The following is a 22,080-nucleotide window of genomic DNA, read 5'->3' on the forward strand; positions in this document are numbered from 1 at the left end:
TAAAATTCTTGTGTCTTTGTGTTTTCTTACTGTATTTCTCTGTTGTCTTTCCATTTAAATGTCTGTGTATTGGCAATCTGATCGATCTGTTGCTTAAATAACACAGAACACACACCAGCACATGAGTCTGTAATACCTATGTTCTAATAAATCTTCAACTAATGACACTCATAGGGTGACTATCAGATCATTCAAGTAAGATACTTCGACCATTAAGTTTTTGAAAGTTTTATGATTTTTTTGTGTTTTTTGATGCTCCTGAGACTAAACTATTTGATGTTTTCATGTAGACATTGGACTTGTTCAACCAGTGGGTGCTACATATCTCCATCGCATAGAGAGACAGCCACATGAGGAGGTAGTGGGACCAGTACAAGTCATTGTAGTAGGATGGGATTCCCTACGAGATCCAGATGTAGAAAAGATCCTATCAAAGGTGGAAAACCACATCGAAGGACTAACACATGGGATTGATGAGACCGTGGTTGATCATCTTCCATTACGACTTCAATGACACACAATCAGAGTGCCTAGTCATATTGGTCGATTATTGCACAAGATAGCTCGTGTAGTGTCGTTTTATCATGAGGACCACTGATTTGTATACTTAGATGTTTTGCATGTAGTTTTTTATACGAACGATGTATCCATATGTGCCTCGTGAAACGCATTTTGTAAAACCAAACTTAATATATATATATATATATATATATATATATATATATATATATATATATATATATATATAGATATAGATATATATATCTATAGTGTTTCCTAGTTTATATTCTTCTTTCAATATGATGTGATGTGAATTGAAAGTTATTTACATTATTTGCAAATGTCGATCTAAAACAAAAATAGCTAGGGCATCTACTAATGTGTTTATATTTCTAGAAATATGTTCATATCATATGAAATTGAAATGTCTTTCCATAAGACACACTCTCAAAACCATGAAAAGGATGGCCAGATTTCTCACTGAATAGATGTTCGCAAGTTGTAGTACTATGAGTTGTGATTCAAGCCTAATGAGTATACAACGGATACCATGTGAAATAGAATTAAAAAGTAGCTCAAACATTGTGCTATACTCAATGATGTTGTTAGTCAAGCGGCCAATGCAAACCCCCTGCATACTTACTAGCTAGCCATTTGGAGCAAAGATAACCCACGCTGTGGAGGATAAGTTCTGAGTACTACGAATAGCACTATCAGCATAACCAATATACGGTTCGAGATAGGTTGACAACTACAATTCAAAAGTAAACAAATTCAACATAAACTATGGGAAAATCTGAAAAACACATTACAAACACATTCAACACACCTTTAGATAGTATGTACACAATGTACCATGTACGGGATCAAGCATAGTATTTTTTGAGGTACAACCTATTTCTAGGCTATTCCAATGGAACTCCATCAAGATCTACTAACTCATAAGCCCCTTTTACAAGGAATCGCCTGATAACATATGGGCCCAACCACATAGGATGGAACTTTCCTCGACCTAACTTTTCAGCCTCCTATTCATATATGAGAGCTAGATCTCCTTCCAAGAAGATTATAGCCTTGACACTTTTTCATATTGTGCTTTAATTCATCTTCCATGGGCTTTATTTTCTAACATGACATCATGTCATGTTTCATCCAAACAAGTTAAATGTAAAAGATGCTTCTCCTTTGTGGAAGTAGTAGGAAGAAGTTCGATAGCTAGTTTCAGTGATGGAATTTCACATTCAATGGGGAGGATCGCTTCCAGACCATACACCAACTGGAGGGGTTTGTATGCTATAGAAGTCTTAACTGAGGTTCAATATGCCCACAAGGTAGGAACGAGAAGCAAGTGCCAGTTTGATTTGTGGACCCCTATCACACTTTGAAGCATTGTATTAAGAACTTTGTTAATCGCCTCAAATTTTTCGTTAACCTAAGGATAATAGGGAGTGAAATTTTAATGTGAAAGTCCCAATGTGGCAGCTAATTCAGTCATCATATGATTTCGAAATTGCTTCCCATCATCCATTACTATTTCTTGTGGAAGACCGAACCTATCAATCATGTGGTTGAAGAAAAGATACATAGTCATTTCGTCGATACTATTTAATGTAGCCATCGCTTTGGCCCACTTAGTAAAGTAGTTGACAATGACAATAATCTAGTCATGCCCCTAGTCCTAGTGAGGGTTACATGTTATAAAATCGTTGCCCCATTTCGAAAAGGGACCAACGGGAACAACGAGATGCAAAGGAGAAGGCAGTGCACGGAATTTTTTATCATAGATTTGGCATGCATGACATTTCTGGACTGCGAGGATATAGTCACGGAAAATGATGGGCCAAAATTAACTGGCACGTAATATTTTTTAAGTGGTAGCATAACTAGATAAATTCCCATCGCATTCCCTTGAGTGGCATTAATTTAAGACTGTCTCATCCTCCTCAAGAGTGAGGCACCTCCATAAGATCGTATAGATACCACGACAATAAAGGGTGTCACTGATAATCACATAGTTTTAGGATTGGTATTGGATAGCTTTGAGCGAACGGTATTAGGATGGAAAGTCTAGGTCTATAGATAAATGAGAAAATATCCATACAATGGTTCAGATGATGAGATTAGGAAAAATGAATCATATTGGATGGAATCTTCAGATGTAGATTCAACATCAAGGGAAGACAGATCGCACATAAGCTCGAAAAAAACTAAGGATTTCTTCGACTTGGACTTGATGAATTTCAGGCTGAACTATTGGAGAATAATGATCCACTTAGAGTATTTCCCCCCCAGGAACTGACGTGACAATATGTATGTCATAGGGTTGAAATATGAAATGAACATAGTTTTGCGAAGTAAGATGTAATGGTGAAATCTCTGGACAACTTGAACGATTGTCAAAGCTAACTTTTCCACATGAGTATACTGGATCTCACTTTCATTGAGGTTCTGAATCAGATAATAAATGGGATGTTCAGTCCCCGTATCATCTTCTTGGACCAACACCATATCTATAGTAGAGATGGCGGAAGCAAGGTACGTGAAATAATCATGTTAATAGTCAAGAGGTTATAAAAGAGATCCCCGGACCATAACATCTTTCAAGGCATCGAACGCTTTCTGTGCAGCGTCATCCCAATTGAAGGGAATCCCTTTTCTTAGTAAGTGACTAAATACTTTGGTTAGCTCAGCGTAGTTAGGGACAAACCTCCTTAGGAAGTTGGCTTTCCCTTGGATTCTTTGTAACTAAATGAGAGTGGAAGGTACAAGTAAGTCAACAATTTCTCAGAAAAAAAAAAAAAAAAAACTTGAGAATAAAGATCCAGTTAGAGTATTCCCCCCCAGCAATTGACGTGACAATATGTATGTCATAGGGTTGTAATCTGAAACAACTGTAGTTTTGTGAACCAAGATGTAATGGTGAAATATATAGATGTCTTGAACAACTGCCAAAGCTAACCTTTCCACATGAGTATACCAAATCTCATTGTCATTGAGATTTTGAATCATATAATAAATGGGATTTTCAGTCCCCATATCATCTTCTTGGACCAACACCATATCTATAGTAGAGATGGGGGAAGAAAGGTACAGGAAATAATCGTGCTAATATTTGGGATGATATAAAAGAGATGTCGAAACTAGAACATCTTTCAAGGAACCTAACACTTTTTGTGCAATGTCATCCTAATTGAAGGGAATCCTATTTTTTAGTAAGCAAGTAAATCCTTTGGTCATTTCAGCATAGTTAGGGATGAACCTCCTCTAGAGGTTGGCTTTCCCTTGGAGTCTTTGTATATGAACAAGAGTGGAAGGTGCAGGCAAGTCAACGATTTCCTGGACTTTTAAAGGATCAATATGAATTCCTTTTTTCAAAATGATGAAACCAAGGATTCGACCATAACCTACACAGAGAACACATTTGTGTGGGTTGAGTCAAATGTTATAATGTCTACAACATAGGAAGGTGACATGTAAATGCATGGGGTGATCAGCCCAACACTTAGAGTGAGAAGGGAGATCATACAAATAGGGTTGCATGATTTGTTTGATATCATGGAAAGTGTAGTCCATTGCACGTGGAAATGTGGCCCTTTCATTCTTTAAACCGAAAGGGAGATTTTTATAAGAAAACGTACGATCCTAGGGACATATAAATGTGGTTTTAGGTTGGTTCGCTAGGTGAATGTTGATTTGATTATAGCCCAAGAATCCATCCAGAAATGAGTAAATCTTGCAGCCAATGTGTCATCAACAATCTAGTCAATAAATAGGGTTGGGTATTTGTCCTTTGGACAAGCACGATTTATGTCACGATAATCGACGCATACTCAGATAGTGCCCTATTTCTTCATCATAGGGAAAACATTCGATATCCAATCAGTTAAAGGAATGGGGTATATAAAACCAACCCGAAGAAGCTTTTTAATTTCGGCTTTTATGCTAGAAACCTTCTTGGGATGGACTGGATGGGTTTTGCATAAGGATACGTCTTGATTTCATGCACTACGATGTTTGGGTCAATACCTGTAATTTCCTCAGATGTCTAGGAAAATACATCTCTAAACTCACAAAAAAGGGCTCAATAAATCTTGACTTCAGATGAAGTGAAAGATGCTCTGATGTATATATTTTCGACTATTCCTAGTTTGATCAAAATATCAAGAGGAATGGTTTCTTCGATATTCGAAAGGCTATTTTCAGAGTTGGTCTCATGAATGGAAACAAAATTCGTAAAGGGTTCGACAAGATTAGGTAGGTACACACCACTGAGATTATCTTCAATCATATCTGGGAAGGAGGAATGATGATGATTTTTGATCCACAGTGCATCATCTTACATCATGATCTCCATGATTCTTTCGTCGGTAGAGAATGTGAGCAAGAAAAGATCAGAGGGCGAACCATAATATAGTGATCGATCTACCCAATTGATCAAAGAAAAAGTAAGGGCCACACAAGCCGAGAAGATGTCTTTGTAATATTTCTCAATGGGGTTAAGTGGCATTTGGTCACCAAAATTTTTGATGTCAGTTTCATCATAGACAATACATGGATCGTCCAAGATCATCGATGATGATATCATGTTGATATAGGAAACCGAAGTGGAGGAGCTAGGAAGGGGAGGGGGAGGGAGCGAAAAAGTTCCCATAGGTGATGCATCCTTCAATAAATAAACTCCAACATGTTGATAGCAATGTAGGGCTTTCCCTATAAGAGGGACACTTCTAGTGACATTGGAATGAGAGGTGAAAAAGGTGAGCTGATCTATGGCCACGATCCCACCTTTATGAGGAAAGGAGATCATCCAGAAGTAAGTTGAAACAACAGAAGCCATATCATAAACCCGTGTACGTCCTAGTACAAGATTAAAATATAAAGGTCCGTCAATAACTTCTACTTCAACGAAGATGTATTTTCCCCCTAATTCCACTTGGAGGGAGTTTAAAATCCCACAAGGTTTGTATGTTCTTCTATCAAAGGATTTTAATGTCGTGGTTGATTTACTCAGTTGGGGTGAATCAATCGCCTTCTAGCAAGACAAGGACATGATGCAGGTCAAGGCTCACTCATCCACAATAGAATGATGAATGTTGTTACCATGGATAACAACTTAGATCATAAAATATAGCTGGTCCAGAAGTCGAGGGGTATAGTTTTCATGAGAGAAACCCACTAGGCTAGAATATAGTGGATCCACGCATTTGATAGCTGACAATAAGGCCTTTTGGGTGGGGAAATTTTGCAACACCTCAAGCGTCGACATAGCCAAAGGAGACTGACCCAAGTCTTCAACTATGTTGTAATTTTGAGTGGCTCTCGAATGAGGTTGAAAGCATAGTTATGGATAACACACTTCGAAGGCTTGATAGTCAATTCCATAGGAACTGGAGGTGGAATAGGATCAGATGAAGTTGGTGTCAAACTGGTAGGTTGATTAGCAACCTTACCATTCAGTGGATTAACATTACCATAGTCCTTATTCCAAGTGGCCACCATGACATTGGATTTCAGATTTGAGGAGGAAAGCATCAAAACTATGTTAGAGGAAGAGGCATCCTGGGAAACCATATGGGTCTCCTGATTGGGAAACAGTTCAGTTAGCATAGTGGGAGAAGTGGATGATTTAAGGAAATGATTAACTTCAGTGTGGTGCAAACAATAACATGTAAATTGATCCTTGTTACAAATCAAGCATGGGTATCGAGGCTTTCATTTCTAATCAGAAGGAAAATTTGTTTTTTATCTTGCGGTGAGGAATCTTTCTTTTTCCTACCTTTACCTTTCTTCTTACTTCCATGTTACTGTTGATACTTTCCTTTATCGAATGAGATGACATTTATCTATGAAGTAGAAGTCGCAGCAGGATGAGATGGAGGGTTTTCTACAGGAGCAGCAAGAGAAACACTAGATGGTTTACTCACCGACTGCAAACTTGCAAAACCTATAGGCTATAATCCCATCAGCAATATGAGATTATTTACCAGGTGGAAGAGGAATAGTATTTGAGGGTCTCGAAGCATTTGATATTTTATCATAGAGCATACCCAATTGGGTATAGACAAGATCTAAATACTGAGCATGAGCAATACTTGATCTTCGATCACGACTCCACCTTTGGCCACATCTTCTTTTATGGGAGCTAACAGAGACTTGAAAAGCCATTCAACTAAAAACTAATTAGGAACATAAGTCTTGACCAACCAGTGGTAGGGTCTCCACTTATGAATGTGATCTGAAATGTGAGTAGAGCCTGACTATTTAAAGTTAGTTAATAGTTCCATTCCAGTTTCGTATATGATGGGAAACTGGAAATCTTTTAGGAAGGTAGTGGCTAAAGTGTTGAAGTCGTTAAATGATGCTCTAGGTAATTCAATATACTAATTAGCTTCAGTATGCTTAAGCATTCATTGTAAAAGACAAAGTCAAATGGAATCACCATTAAGTGAATTGGATGGACACCACAGATTATATTTCATGACATGGGTCAACGGGTCTTCTTCAAGATTCCCATTGAACTTTGGGATATCATAAGGCAACTTAGTTGGAATACTCGGCCACCATGGTGAATGAGCAATAGGGTCATTACTAAGCCAAGTTAAATCTGGTAATTCAAGAGTAGCCAAAAAAGGCAATTGTCTATTAAATTATTGGGGCAGATGACCTAGATATGAAGGGATAGATTGGGCAATAGGAACTTCCATTCCTAGATAAGAAGGGTTCTGATAATAAGGAACTTGGTTACGAGAATATGGAGGGGTTTGATAACCAGCATACAAATGGGTCTGATGTCTAGTCTCATGATGGCGATAAAGATGCTAGAATGGTTGGGTTTGGATTTGTTGGCCTTGAAAAGGAACTTGATGTGATCTATATTGTTTCCTGATTAGGGTTTGCATTTTCCTCTTGTACAGGTTCGATTGGGAATACGCTAAATTTTGAATAATTTGGCCTACCAAAACTTGAGGAGTACCTTGTACAAGCGAATTACAAGGTGAGGGACCTTCTATAGGTTAATGAATTGGGATCTGGGGAGAACCAAATACCATTGGAATGGGTTGTAAAGGTTGGCTCACATGTATTTGAGATTGTTGAGGTGGTGACAGATAGGTAGGAATTTGCGATGAAGATGGTACAGTCTGAGAATTCAACAATCAATCCCAATATGAACCAGATTGTACAGGTAAAGTAGGTTTCCAAACACTAGAACCCATTCTAGGATGAGGAGGGCTATAACTAGGTGGATTACCATATTGAGGTAAACCAACAATAAGTTTCCCCCCTTCCAGGGTGGGAGGGGATGATAGAGGCAACTGTGATCCTGATGGAGGGTACCCACCATAAAGAGATTTGGGCTACTGAGGGTAGCTTTGCCCACTAACATAAGGGCTAGATTGCTGCTCTATTATAGGTGTAGATGGAGGAAGAGAAGTAGATTTTGTGGCATTCATAAGAGAGGCACCATACATTATTCCCGAATTGGATGTCATGGGAGAGGTCCAAGGACTGTAAGCCTCACCAGAAAATGTACCTGATAGCGACTAATAGCCAGGCGGGACAAATGGGCCACCATATAAATGAGCTTCTGGTGATGTTACAAACATGGATGAGGATGCAATGTTGGATGTATCAACCATGGTGGTGGACACAAGCTAGGAGTTTGAATCAGTTCCAATCATGGTTAACAATCCCAATGAAGATTTCCACAAGAAATTCGCAGGTAAGCCCAAAGAATCAGGTAGAGGAGATTGTGTCTGAGGTTGAGGAGGTGGAAGAGGCTCAGCTTGATAAAAATGAAGTTATTCCCAATGAACACAAGTAGAAGGATGAGTCTCTTTATGAGGGATCTCTTCTCAGAAGTCCATATGGAAGAGGTTTACCGCTAGGATAAAGATATATTAGTATTGTCTAAGACAAGGGAAGAGAGGAGGAAGCTCCCAAAGACTTGGGTAAAGATGGTTGAGGCTCCTCAGGTTTAATAACCTCATGAAACAAATTTTTTGACACGGGGAGATCTGATTCAATGAACTCAGGTAACAAAGTTTCAAGGACTTATGTTTCAATTGTGTCCGTGTCACCAACAGGAATAGATGTAATCTCGGGTTCAAAACTCAAAGGGACAGATGATTCTAGATGATAAATATTGGGTGGAGGGCCAGAAGTAGTTCTTGGTATTCCTTATTTGGTAGTTTGTGTTTTCCTATGTGTAGGACGACAATTAGGAGTAGCCTCTGGAGGAAGTGGAGGCTTATTTTTCATTCTATGTGAATGACGAGGAGCATTATTTTGTTCTTCCATGTTGCGCAATAAATTTTGTTAACACAATAAAAAATAAATCAAAAAGAAGGTAATGTAGGCATAAAGGATTACCAAGAAATTGTGAAATGCAATATACACCTTGGTGAACGAAGGACTTAACATACAGTAGCCAATCTCCTCTAATGTTGTGTTCGGTGTATCACGATATAAAAGGCGATAGACTCAATTACCTATGGATGGATAGAAACCTATTGGGGACTCCTAAAATATATGCTATGGTATGTGGGAGTGCAGTCCGTAGTAGTGTTGTCTAATGCGTAAGAATTCGATGAGAGTGTTCCCATATACTTTACATGCATGGAGTGCCACCAATATACCCAAAGGTACGTGGAGTATGGTCATATACACTCACATACGTGGAACGTTATTTCACCCCCGGGATGCAAAGCTGGAAGATAACGACAACTCCTATGTTTAATGAAGACAGAACACATCTCTATCCTATAACTCTAAATGTTTGTGTTAATGTTACAAATTCTCCTTACATTGATTCAATAAATTTTACTGTTTATTTTTTATTATGTTTCAGTTTTAGGGCTCACCACGAATGTCACTTGAATATCCTAAGATGCAAATCTACCATTAGAAAATGGAATTTTTTTCTCTTTCAATGAAAATATAGCTAAGGAAGGGAAGAAACAATCAAGACGCAACACACAATATGTAGCAAACAAGATGCAAGATGAAATTTCCTTTCCGAACAAACCATTCCTATACTAATGCACATGCAAAACCCTAAATTCCGATGCAAATTTTTCTTTTCACCACACTTAATTTTCAAGATGGAGAAAACTAAGATGAAAATGTTCAATTATTGATTCAATTACAATTTTTAGAATGAAGACTAGAACAGCAATTCATCCAAGTGACCATAAACCAAACAAAAATAGTTTGCAAGTGACCAAATGATAAGAACAAAGAAAAATCAAAACCAATTCTTATCAAAGGAAATAAACACAAATGAAAACCAAATGGAGGCTTTTGAGAAACCACAAGACACTAAAGACTCAAGGAAGTTTAGCTTGAAGTAGGATAACCAAAGATGGGCTCAGGAACCAAGGTAAAATTCATGCAAAAATAAGGACCAACATTAGTGAAAAAGGGGCACCAGTGTGTTGGAACGTAGGTACAGAGAGGACCAAGGTGAGGTGCAACACTCTTTAAAAGGCACAAGGGTGTGTTGGGCCTCAGAAATAGGTTTCGACACAAAAATTGCAAAAAAGGTTCAATGAAATGACTTCCTAGGTTTGTTCTTGGTTGGACGATACAACAAAGGTCTGTCAAGGAGGTAAACAAACACAATGGACAAGGATACCACAAAAAGGGAATACCCCGTTCCCCAACAGAGTCGCCAATTTGTTATATGGGATTTACGATTACAGACAAAAAATATCTCCTCTAGGTCGGTGCCTAACTTATAACAACAGAGAGACAAGGAACGAAATGTTTTTCCTTAAAGTAAATAGATGATGGAGTGAGGCCTACCTGGAATCCTTCACATGCTTCACTCCTTCCTCAGCTTGGAAGCTCCAATTCCATATTTGATTTCCAAAATTAGAACCTGCATAGTCAAATAGCACAAGCCAAGAAACTATGAGATCTATGTAATATCATCTAAGTACCTCATTCAATAGATCAACATGGTATTGAAATAAGTGAAACAAAATTACATATATGAAAACAATGAATTCTTTGCATTACTATAAATGGAAGGATATTACAACCATAAGTAGTAGTTGATGTTGTAGAAGAGCTCATCCAAGTTGTTGACTTGTCCTTTGCTTGTCACAATATGCACCTCCAATCACCCTAAATGCATGGAATGATTATCACTCACTACAACAACATAAGGACAGAATAATTCTCCAAAATCCAACCCCCAACCACATAGGAGGTTGGGAATATATAGAGAAGAAGGGTAAGTTGGGAGTTCTTATCCAATTACCAGTCTAGGGTAAGAGATCCACCTTTCATGGATGGATAAAATCAAACGATAAATGGTGAAAACTCCAATGTAGTGATGGATAGGATCTGAATTTTTTACCCAAGGTAAATATTGTTGTAACAAGTTTTGGAAACTCCTACAAGGGAAGCTTTTGGAACATGGATCATTCTCCTAGATTTCTAGAACCAATGCAGGTGAAAAGGGGAGCAACCTGCTGGTGACCAATGCATGCCACAATGGAGAAACATGCTGGTAAACGCACCCGAGTAGTCTTATAGGAAGCGTTGGTTCTCAAATTGGCTCAGCTGAAGGAGCTTAGGGCTCAAACTCTCGGAAATGAAAGGTACATTCTTAAGTATTTGTGCAAGATGGTGACAAGGGGGAATAGGATGTTGATTAATCCCATTAGAAGGCTAACTGACCGGATGTGACAAAATTTCCTATAACAACATATACGCTAATTAAGTTGTAGACTAATTATAATTTTTCCTTGCAATTGTGTTAATAGGCCCATATGCAGAGTGTTGTTGATGTCGTTGTTATGTGGACACATGAGTGGGATGCTGGGTTTAGAGGCACTGATGATTGGAGTCCATCGATGCTGGCCCCAATATTTGAGCCACAGGTTGAGGAGCACCAAACCTAGATTCATTAAACCCACATCCTATCTAACATGCATTTGGACTCGACTGAAGTTAGTAGATTCATGTATATGTAATTAAAAATGTGGTTCAAAATCATTTATTTCCTTATTGTTTATTTTGTACAAATAATGATCTAATTAGTTTATATTGCAGTACCATCTTATGGACACCTACTTTGTGTGACGTAACTCACATGGGTGAAAGCATGAAGATGGGTTATAACTTTATCAAATTGCACCTCTCAAAATTCATATAAGAATTATGAATTTTAATTCAGAGTAAAAATTAAATATGAGGATAATTATGTTGTTGTCCTAATGATATCTTTTGCAAAAAAAATTAGCGTTGAGTAATCTCTCAATTTTCCATTAAATGTAATATATGTCCTTGCAAATTTTAGCAAAATTTAAGAGATATGTGTGTGCTCACATATAACTTAGTCTAAAAAGTGTAATTTAAAAAAAATATATATGAGCATAATCTACACGAAGAGAGCTAAGTTTTTCATATTAAAAATATATTTTTGTATGAAAAATTATATCTTTATTATTTTTCAAAGTTGGTGAAGTAATATTTCAATTTCATTTGGAGACACATGTGTTCACGTAAGAGTTTTTCCAAATCTTTAGATAAATTGAAAATCCAAGAGTACCCTTTTGAATAGGACTCGTAAGTAAAGGTAGTGGCATTTTAAAAAACAATTCATTGTGTATATTTTATGTCATTGATCTTTTATTCAACGCCTTTGAAATTGTCCAAAAAAAATCAAGTGTTATGTTTAAAAGAAATTAGATGAAAAATATCATATGACTTCGAAAGTGTCAAAGTCATATGCCATTGGAGATGATTCTTTCATGAATCTAATGTGATTAGCTCCACCACTTAAGGAAAATTTCCGCCCTAAATCCGATAGGGTGCAAAATGGGATTGTAGAGAAATCTACTCAAGAGGTGTTGAAACTGTAATTTTTAGGACATCAAGATCTCGATCGAACTCTTTAAATGTTGGATCAAGAACTTAAATTCAAAATTCAAACTGCTTATTCATGTGTTAAAGAAACCCTCAATCAAGTGGCATACATGGTTAAGCAGTGGCTCGATCGAGCCATTAAACAAATAACATGCCCACGACCTTACCAACTTTTTATTAATGGTATTACTGGTGAATCGTATGGCTCAAGGGCTCAATCAAGCCTCTGTTGCCAATCAAAATATATAGCTTGATCGAGCCATAACTCTCGATCGAGCCGTTAACTATGGTTAGAAAACGGCTCGATTGAGAGTTTGTTTAAACATTCAATCGATATATTTTTAAACGCCTCAACAGCTTGATCGAGCCATTAAAAATTTCTTGATTGAGTGCTTAAAATTGCTCGATTGGGAATCTATTTTTCAACAAAACACGCCCTCATTTTGCCAAAAAGTGTAACCCAACTCCATGTTTTGACCCACATAGGAGTTTTGATGGTACTTAGAGTGGATAGCTTGTATATTTTCAAGATCATTGATAGGGAACACTCACATGTGGTACATACTTTGTATATTTTCATACATGGATAGTTTATGGATGTACATGGACATTGTTTTAGTTTATGGATGCTCATTATTTCAGTTTACGGATGTTCATGTGACATTTGTAAGTTGTATATATTTTCATATGGATAGTTTATTGATACATGTATCCAATATTTTCAGCTTATGGATTTTTATTAATATTCTTTATGGATGCTTATTAATTTCTAAATTTTATGGGTCTGTTAAAATTATTTTGCTAATTTAAAAATTAAAATTAAAATTAAAATAAAAAAATAAAAAAAATCTATAAACTATAACTTTTATTAGTAAAATATTACAATTTTGATTTCCAATTTAATAGACTAGGAAAATAAGTACAAGCTTAAGTTATGATGCAAGTCACTTTGATACTTAAAATGAGCTAAAATATATCATGTATGAATTTAATATTGAACATGGAAAGAATTACAATCATGCTTCATATTGGCTTGTAGAAAGTGTCTTTTAGTGCAATCAACATGTATGTTATTACAATTCAATTTAAAAATATATATATATATATATATATATATATATTTATATATTTGAATTATAAACTCATCCATATATATATATATATATATATATATATATATGAGTTTATAATTCAAATATTTTTTTTTTAATTGAATTGTAATAACATACATGTGTCTTTTAGTGCAATCGACATGTATGTTGTTACAATTCAATTTAAAATATATATATATATTTGAATTATAAACTCATCGACATCTATATATATATATATATATATATATATATATATATATATATATATATATATATATATATATATATATAATTTTTTTTTTTTAACCCACCCATATACTATTGCATGGACAATTCTTTTAAGTATTTCAATCAATTTCTTATCTCAAGGTTCAATTAAAAAACACAAATATGATTGAAATAATTTTCATTCAATTTTAAAAGATTTCATGTAAACAACAAATAAGTTGTATTCAACATTATTTCTTTTGAGATTATCTGCAAGAGCTTAGTCATAACATGATATAAGTCGATCATATTGAAGTTTAATATATACATCGAAAACCAATATATGAAAACATTACTATAATTTTATATAATATTATCAACATTCCTAAATTTACAAGTAGTTATCCAAGTATTCCAATCAATTCCTTATGATTGAAATAAGTTTTATTCAATTTTTTAAAACTCAAATATGATTGAAATAAGTTATATTAAATTTTAAAAGGTGTGGAGATGTAAAAGTTATAAATACAAGTTTTATTTGATTTTATTTTGTTTGAGGTTATCTACAAAAGCTTAGTCATAATGCATGTCAATAATTTTTTTTGTGCTTACAATCAAATCAATGCACAATGTTAAACTAATTACCTTGAAATTAATGTACACCATATATCTAGTTATATCGAATTGAAAATCAACATCTTCACTGAAATCAATGCATCTGATGCAAACAATCAAATAGGATGAGAAATCAAAATCTACACTAAAATCAATTCATCTAAAACAAATTTATCAAATAGGATTAGAAATCAACATCTACAAAGAAATCAATTAATCTAATGAAAGAAATGAAATAGGATTAGAAATCATCATTTGTACACTAAAAGCAATGCATTTAATGCAAGCAATTTTTTTCCCCATCTGTCCCCCTTCCATCTATATTGATATATCCCTTCATCTCTCCTTCTTTATCTCTCTATCTCACCCCCGCGACACATACACTCTCTCTTTTCATACATATCCCTCGATCTCTCCCTCCCTCCTTCCCTCGATCTCTCTCTTCTTCCCTCTCTCCTCCTTCCATCTATATCTCTATCTCCCTTGTCTCTACTTCATCTCTCTATATCACCCCACAAACATACACATTGTTTCTTATATCTATCTATATCTCGCTCCCTCTCCCTATCTCTCCCTCTCTCTCTCTCTCTCTCTCTCTCTCTCTTTACTTCCTCTCCCTCTATCTCCCCTTCTATCTCTCTTCCCTCCTACTCTTCTCTCTCCCTCTGTCTCTCTCTATCCCTTGTCACTACCTCTGTCTCTCTATCCACCTTCCTCTCTCTATATATATTTCTTCTTACCTCACTCTCTCTCCATATCCAACTCCATCTCTCTCTCCCTACCTCTCAAATCCTCTCTTTCTTCCTTCCTCTCCAACGTCCCTCTATCTCTCCCCCTCGTCACTCACTTGATCACTCTATCTCCCTCTCTCTCTTGATCTCAAGCTTCGTCCTATAACTTTTTTTACTATCTCCCTCCCTCTCTCATTCTCGCTCTCCCTTCTCTTCATATCTCCTCCTTTGTCTTTCTATCTCACCCCCAAACATACACACTCTCTCTCCATCTCTCCCTTGTCACTCGCTCTCTCTCTCCACCTTTTTGTGTCTATATGTCTTTTTGGGTTGTGTTGTATTCTTTCCATGATTAGCAGGGGGGTCACAGGGGGGAGGGGGGCCAGCCCCCCTGTTAGAAGGTATGCAAGGGTCTCCCCTGCACGAGGTCTAGGGGGCAGCGCCCTGGGATTTTTTTTTTCGGACCCTATATTGCCTATGGTTTTGTGCATGGATTTCGCACATTGTTTTGGGCGCAATGGTTTTCGGTCTATGGTATTATGTAGATCCATTCAAGGAACTACGATTATGTTCTAATCTAGGGTTAATGGATTAGGGTTGATGGATGCTTTAGCATGTATATATATGTCTTGTAACAATGTAAGGAACATAATGAAAAATCAATTTGATAGTCCCAGTTTTGGGATCCAGGGGAAAATCTCTATGTATATTTGTTTTATGTGTTATGCTCTTGCCTTTGTTTATTTTCTGTTTTTATAATTCGTATGCAAGTAATTTTTGTACAGGGTTAAAACCTACATGTCTTGAATTTATTCCTTCCCTATCTTTTCCTCGAACTCCATCTCTCGAGCTCCCTCTCTTTCTCAAAGACTATTTATTCCTTCCCTATCTTTTCCTCGAACTCCATCTCTCGAGCTCCCTCTCTTTCTCAAAGACTCTCTCCTCGTCTCCCTTTCTCCATCTTTGTGTCCCTCTCTCTCTCTCTCTCTCTCTCTCTCTCTCTCTCTCACCCTTCTCTCCCACTCTCTCTCCTCTATATTTCAATAATTCTAAAATACTTTGACAATTAAAATATATTTTATTTATATACTTATATATCTATATATATATATATATATATATATATATATATATTTTTATGGTCTACAACAATTTAATTTTTTATATAATACATATTTAAAATGCAAGATCTCAAATGTGTGTTGTACATTCACCTGGAGGGAAAATGATAATTTTCGATGGAAATATTGTCCAAAATTTTCCAAAATGTTAATATTATAGCTACCTCCATCGGAGATACATAGAGTGCTTCATCTCTCCCAATTGAAATTTTTTAGGTTTTATTTCTTTAAACAGATTTAAGCTATGATTACTTCAGGATTTTAAAAATATTATATATCTTATTATGTTAGATTAAATAAAGAAATTAAGTTAAATAAAATGAAATATTGAATTATCTTTGTATGACATCTTTTGTGTTAATGACTCTTTTGTTATAATATAACAAATGTTATACTATATTAAAATTTATAATATTATATTAATCTAAAATTAATAAATTTAATATTAACATTAAAATATATTAATATTAATTTTTTATATTAATTTCAGATTTTATAATTTAATTTAATAATAATAATAATATTTTTTTTAATATTAATATTAAATTTAATAATATTTGCACATGACATCATAACAAAAATTATAATAAATTTTGGAATTTTAAAAAATTATAATAAAATTTGGAATTTCAAAAATCGAAAAATTTTAAATTTTTATTGATTTTAACAAAAATTATAATAAATTTTGGAATTTTAAAAAATTATAATAAAATTTGGAATTTCAAAATTCGAAAAATTTTAAATTTTTATTGATTTTAAAATATAAATTATGAGATTTTTTTTTTTTTTTTTTAAAGACTTGATCGTGGTTACCTGGTTACCTTATCTTAATGCATATTATGTTGTTTGATTTACTTTACGGTGTCTTTGTATTTTTATAATGCATATTATGTTCCTTGATTTACTTTAAAATTATGATTAAACATATATCCATTATTAAATAAACTTGATTATATTTCTAACCTATTGTTAACCCAATTTAAGTAATATATCTAACCTTATTATTAACCGAATTTGAGTAAAATATAAACACAATGCATCAAGTCACATAGCTATACCTATATAACTAGAGATAACCAATAGAAAATCAAACAAAACCTACCAATCGAGAACAGAAAGCTACAAGTTGTTTATCCAAACTTTAACTCCAGCTAACCTAATGAACACAAATACAACTAACCTAACAAACACGGTAGACAAACACGATATGATTGACTTACCCGTAATATTGGACTCCACGAATATTGTACATGCTCTAATGTGTAGCATACACGAGATAGCTCCTTATCCATACGAATTCAGGACACAACCTTATCCATTCACACATGCAAACTAGTAAAGAATTAAATAATCTTATAAGAATTAAATGTCATAAAACTGGTGTAGCATACACGAGATAGCTCCTTATCCATACGAATTCAGGACACAACCTTATCCATTCACACATGCAAACTAGTAACCACATGACGTGCATGGTGTAATGGTAGGGGCGGAGGCTGTCACTCCCCCCACCCAGGTTCGAGTCCTGCAGAGGCAGGTGATTGATGTAATAAAAATCAGAAAAATGTAAAGGTCCCGCACTCCCTTACAAAAAAGAAAAAAAATGTCATAAAACTGAGTTGTTTATAATGCGACTTTTTGGAGATTTCGGTGACGGAATCTGGTGGAAGAAATTGAGGTTAAATCTTAATTTGTTGCAGTTAAAATGGTTTTTTAACTGCATATTTGGATTCAGCACCCTAAAAAACCCCTGGGACGCTTTGATTGTGCAGAAACGGAATCTGGTGGAAGAAATTGAGGTTAAATCTTAATTTGTTGCAGTTAAAATGGTTTTTTAACTGCATATTTGGATTCAGCACCCTAAAAAACCCCTGGGACGCTTTGATTGTGCAGAAACTAGCTATCAAACTTGCGATTCCAATAAATTGCTACCGGATTTTGACCGAAAAACCGACCGAAAAAACTTCCGAAAAATCGCATTATAAACAGCAGCGTCATAAAACTATACGCTACTTTTTTAGATATCACTTTGGCACTACGTGGCAAAAAGTAATGCGAAGATATCTTAAAAATCCAAATAGTTGAGTGTTATGAGTTTGAGATAAAGTACGCTTTCGTCAGGCGTTACGTAGTCACTTTTGATAATTCGCTTTCCTCATGCCTTGCGTAGTCGCCCTTGACAATTATACTATTTCCCAATTACAAATTCAAAATTAAAATTCAATATTTGAATTTTTGGTTCGGTTTTCTATAATTTAGGTATTTTCAAGTTATATTAGATATTGACTTAGTTTATATTTAAACATATATTAAAGTTATATTGATAAGTGATTTTTGGGATATTTTAGGTTTTAGAAATTTGTAAAGAGCATATTACTATATATAAATCATATTTTATTATTTATTGATTATAGCAATTATATATAAAAGATATAAATCATAAATTTCAACGAATACTTATACATATAAAAAAACAACAGTTTTTAAATTAACATATAAAAACTCACAATAACAATTTATAACATAAAAACATTATTTCCAATATTAAATACATATTTTAACCTATTTTATTTAAAATATAATCAAAAATTTAAAAAATATATTTTTAAATTCATAAATATATACCATTTAAATACTTCAAAAAAATTTCAAAATATTAAAATTATATTTACATTCAAAAAATAATTTAAATAATAAAACATAACAATATAAAAATAAATAAATAAATAATAATAATAATATCATATTTTTATGGAAAAAACTAAAACACTACTAATTAAGTGATTCTCTTACTCCTTTATAATGATGACATACTCACTTACCACATCATTCTCTCATGATCCTCAAAGTTTAACACACATGGGCTTTACCACGAAAATGGATAGGAATAGAGAATAGGCTTGTTTGTAAAATTGAAGAGAAATTGTCATTGTGCAAAAAATTGAAGGTGCATTGTGAAAAATAATGGATTTAGATTTCAATAATTAAAACGTTAAATTATATATTTTAATTATAAATATAATTTTAAAAATATTATAAAAAATAAAAAATATTTAAATTATTTTTATATTTAAAAAAATTAAATTTATTAAGTTTTATTAGCACAATTAATTGAGGATGAGCTTTTTTAGTAAGGTCTTATGGAGGCTGTCCCGTTTCTTATGTTAGGGAATGAGACATACTAAAATCTAGTCAGCTTAACGTGAGTATGGTCAAGGCTAAATACAATCTCCACATAATTTTAACAACTTAGATACCCCTGAGTCATAATGTCTCAAACCACAAATCAAACCTAAATAAACACAAATCACTTAACCCAAAAAAATATTATTATTAATTAACTTTCAATAATTTTAATTAAATTTTAGTTTAACAATTTCTAAAACATTACTTTATTAATTTATTTATTATAATAAAATAAATAAATATCACAATTTTAAAACATTTCAAATCCAAAAACTTTTATGATATGATATTTGTAACTCTGAGTCATAGAATCAACTACACATACACATTCACTTTCACTTTTAGTGAGACAAGAAAGTTCTAAAATATTTATAATAAATTTTATTGATTAAAATATTTAATTTTTTTATCATAATTTAATCCTTAAATCAAGAATATTTTTATTTATAAATGGATGTAGATTCATTTCGAGAGTGTCTGAATTAATTTACTTAGGAAAACAAGTTCTTGACCTACTTAAAATTACTTTAATTCCAGATGTAAAACAAATTTAATATATTAAAGAAAGAAAAAGCAGGAAGAAGTTCCGTTTGTACAATAACTCTATATAAAATTAGACTCCTACGAAGATCATGCTTCATAGTTATAACTATTTGTTTAATACGTGGCATGTGTAATAAACTATCAGACGTCAACGCATCTCTAAAACGTGACATGACATAAACTTCAGCCAGTGTTACTTAAAAGGAGTTGTTTACATAGGTGTTGTTTAGGAGGAATTACCCTGGCCTAAAAGTAATCGGAATTTCTGTAAAAAAATTTCAAAAAATTTTGTAGAGCAAGTATTTGAATTGTGTTTTTGATAGTGGATATAGATTCAGCACCATCAAAAATAATTATAACTTTCTTAAGTTTAATAATTATAACTTAGATTTACAAAAATCGTTCCCAATTTTTTTATATGATTGGAATTTCCATAACTTTCTGGAGCATTCCTCGGGGTAATTAAAGTCATAATTATGACTTTGACAACCAATCGTTGTCGTTGTCTGATATTGATGTGCAAGCAGCATAAAAGTACCTTTAGCGCAAAATACGACTCTAGAAGTTAGTAGAACTCTTAGAATATGGTCACATGGTTATCCTTTACTGGAGAGCTCATGGCCCACAATCTACCACACGCGACACCTACCAGCTTACACGAAATCAATATTATTTTATTATGCAGCAGCCGCCTGTTGACCCGCGGCCTTGGCCAAAAAGAGTCGGGAAATTTCTGATATACCTTCTGCTTTCGTAATTGACGAAGACCGAGTTCGTGTAGCAGATTTCTTTGAGTCGTATATAAGTTACCTGCAATCGATTGGTTCAATCATCCATTCTTCTCCGAGATGTAATATAAGAGGGAGAGGGGTTTCATAGCAGAAGATATCTGATTCAAATGGTTAGGTTGCAATATTGAGTATGTGGTACAATGGTTTGGCGGAGAAGTTTGGCATTTATAGGTATTGTGGTTAAATTTAAATATAAGATTATGTTCGCCTGAAATCTGCTCTGATCCTGAACAAAATTATATACACTTGAGATCTGCTCCAAGTGCAATTTCTTCAATTACAGAAAAATTATTATTCCTTTGGTATACGAGTAGGAATTGTCATAATAACCCTCAGCTATTTCTTGGTGAAAAAATCGTCGGCTATTTACATGGCGCTGCAACTGGTTGTGGCACTGGCAGAAGCACGGGTACGGGCACGGGAAGCGCCTCTGGTTCCAGTTCTAAAGGTTCAGGCTTTTCTTCATTATCTAGATTCTGCGAGAAACAAGTTTGAGCGCTTAACAGCGGGTATGTTGAATTTGGGGAACGCGTTTCCCAAATTCAACCCGGCCTTGGCGTCAATGGTAATCTTCGGGGTAGTAATCTATGCGGTTCACATGGGGGCCAAATTTATGTCATGGATTGTAATGGCTCTTTTGGATTTGACAGTGGGGAATCATATCTTCAAAGCCCTCATACATTTGCTGACGGAAGGACTGAATACGCGTTCCCTCCCTGCGTTGCCTGGTCTCAACGGACTTCTTGGATTCCTTGTGGGATTCGCCATGGTGCTCGGCTGGCTGAATATCGTTACGAACATTGCAGTTAACAGCAGAGGCTCCAGCTTTAATGAATACAAGATGAACATTATATTGTCGCGCCGATCCAGGATGATCGCAGCGCTGCCCAAGGGAAAGTACGGGTGTCTAAGAAATTATGGTGATGATATAAATTGGAACGATTCGTCTGCGTCGCCATGTGCAATTTGTTTGGGGTGTATTGGGGAAGAGGATGAAGTCCGAATTCTTCCGAATTGCAGACACTATTTTCACATTTCTTGCATCGATCAGTGGCTTCTTCCATGTACTGTAAATAACTCTTCATGCCCTTTGTGCAGAACCACTGTAATTAACTGTGGCCTCCGCTCATTGCAAGCGCAATAAATCGCAGCACCACATCACAAGTTCGAGTCTATGGGAGACGCAAATCCTGAGAAATGGAGGCGTTTCCTCCCCTGCTTTTGGTGCCTGATTTTGCTTAAGCGGCCGTCAATGGGGTTTTTGGTTTTTTGTTGAGGGTAGATAAATTATTTGTATAAAATACGCACGCAATAATATAATTATGATTTCTTAATATCCTCATGTTGATATATGATTAGTTATCAATATTTTAAAATAATAATAATGTTGCACGATTCCTAAAAAACTTTACTT

General features: G+C 34.6%; 1 protein-coding gene across 1 annotated transcript; it reads left to right on the forward strand.

Moving 5' to 3' along the window:
• Positions 1 to 20,657: 20,657 nt before the first annotated feature.
• On the forward strand, positions 20,658 to 22,000 carry LOC149236811 (uncharacterized). Its single transcript, XM_089461626.1, has one exon. It carries the CDS (start codon positions 21,037 to 21,039, stop codon positions 21,808 to 21,810), a length of 774 nt encoding a protein of 257 aa, XP_089317752.1. The 5' UTR covers positions 20,658 to 21,036; the 3' UTR covers positions 21,811 to 22,000.
• Positions 22,001 to 22,080: the final 80 nt, after the last annotated feature.

The sequence above is a fragment of the Pinus tabuliformis genome, chromosome 8, assembly GCF_031772625.1.
Source record: "Pinus tabuliformis cultivar Carrire ecotype Pingquan chromosome 8, CPIR1, whole genome shotgun sequence".
Lineage (NCBI taxonomy): Eukaryota > Viridiplantae > Streptophyta > Pinopsida > Pinales > Pinaceae > Pinus > Pinus tabuliformis.

What these genes read in the sequence shown, in the direction of transcription:
- LOC149236811 (XM_089461626.1), top strand. Translation starts at nt 21,037, where the DNA reads ATGGCGCTGCAACTGGTTGTGGCACTGGCAGAAGCACGGGTACGGGCA.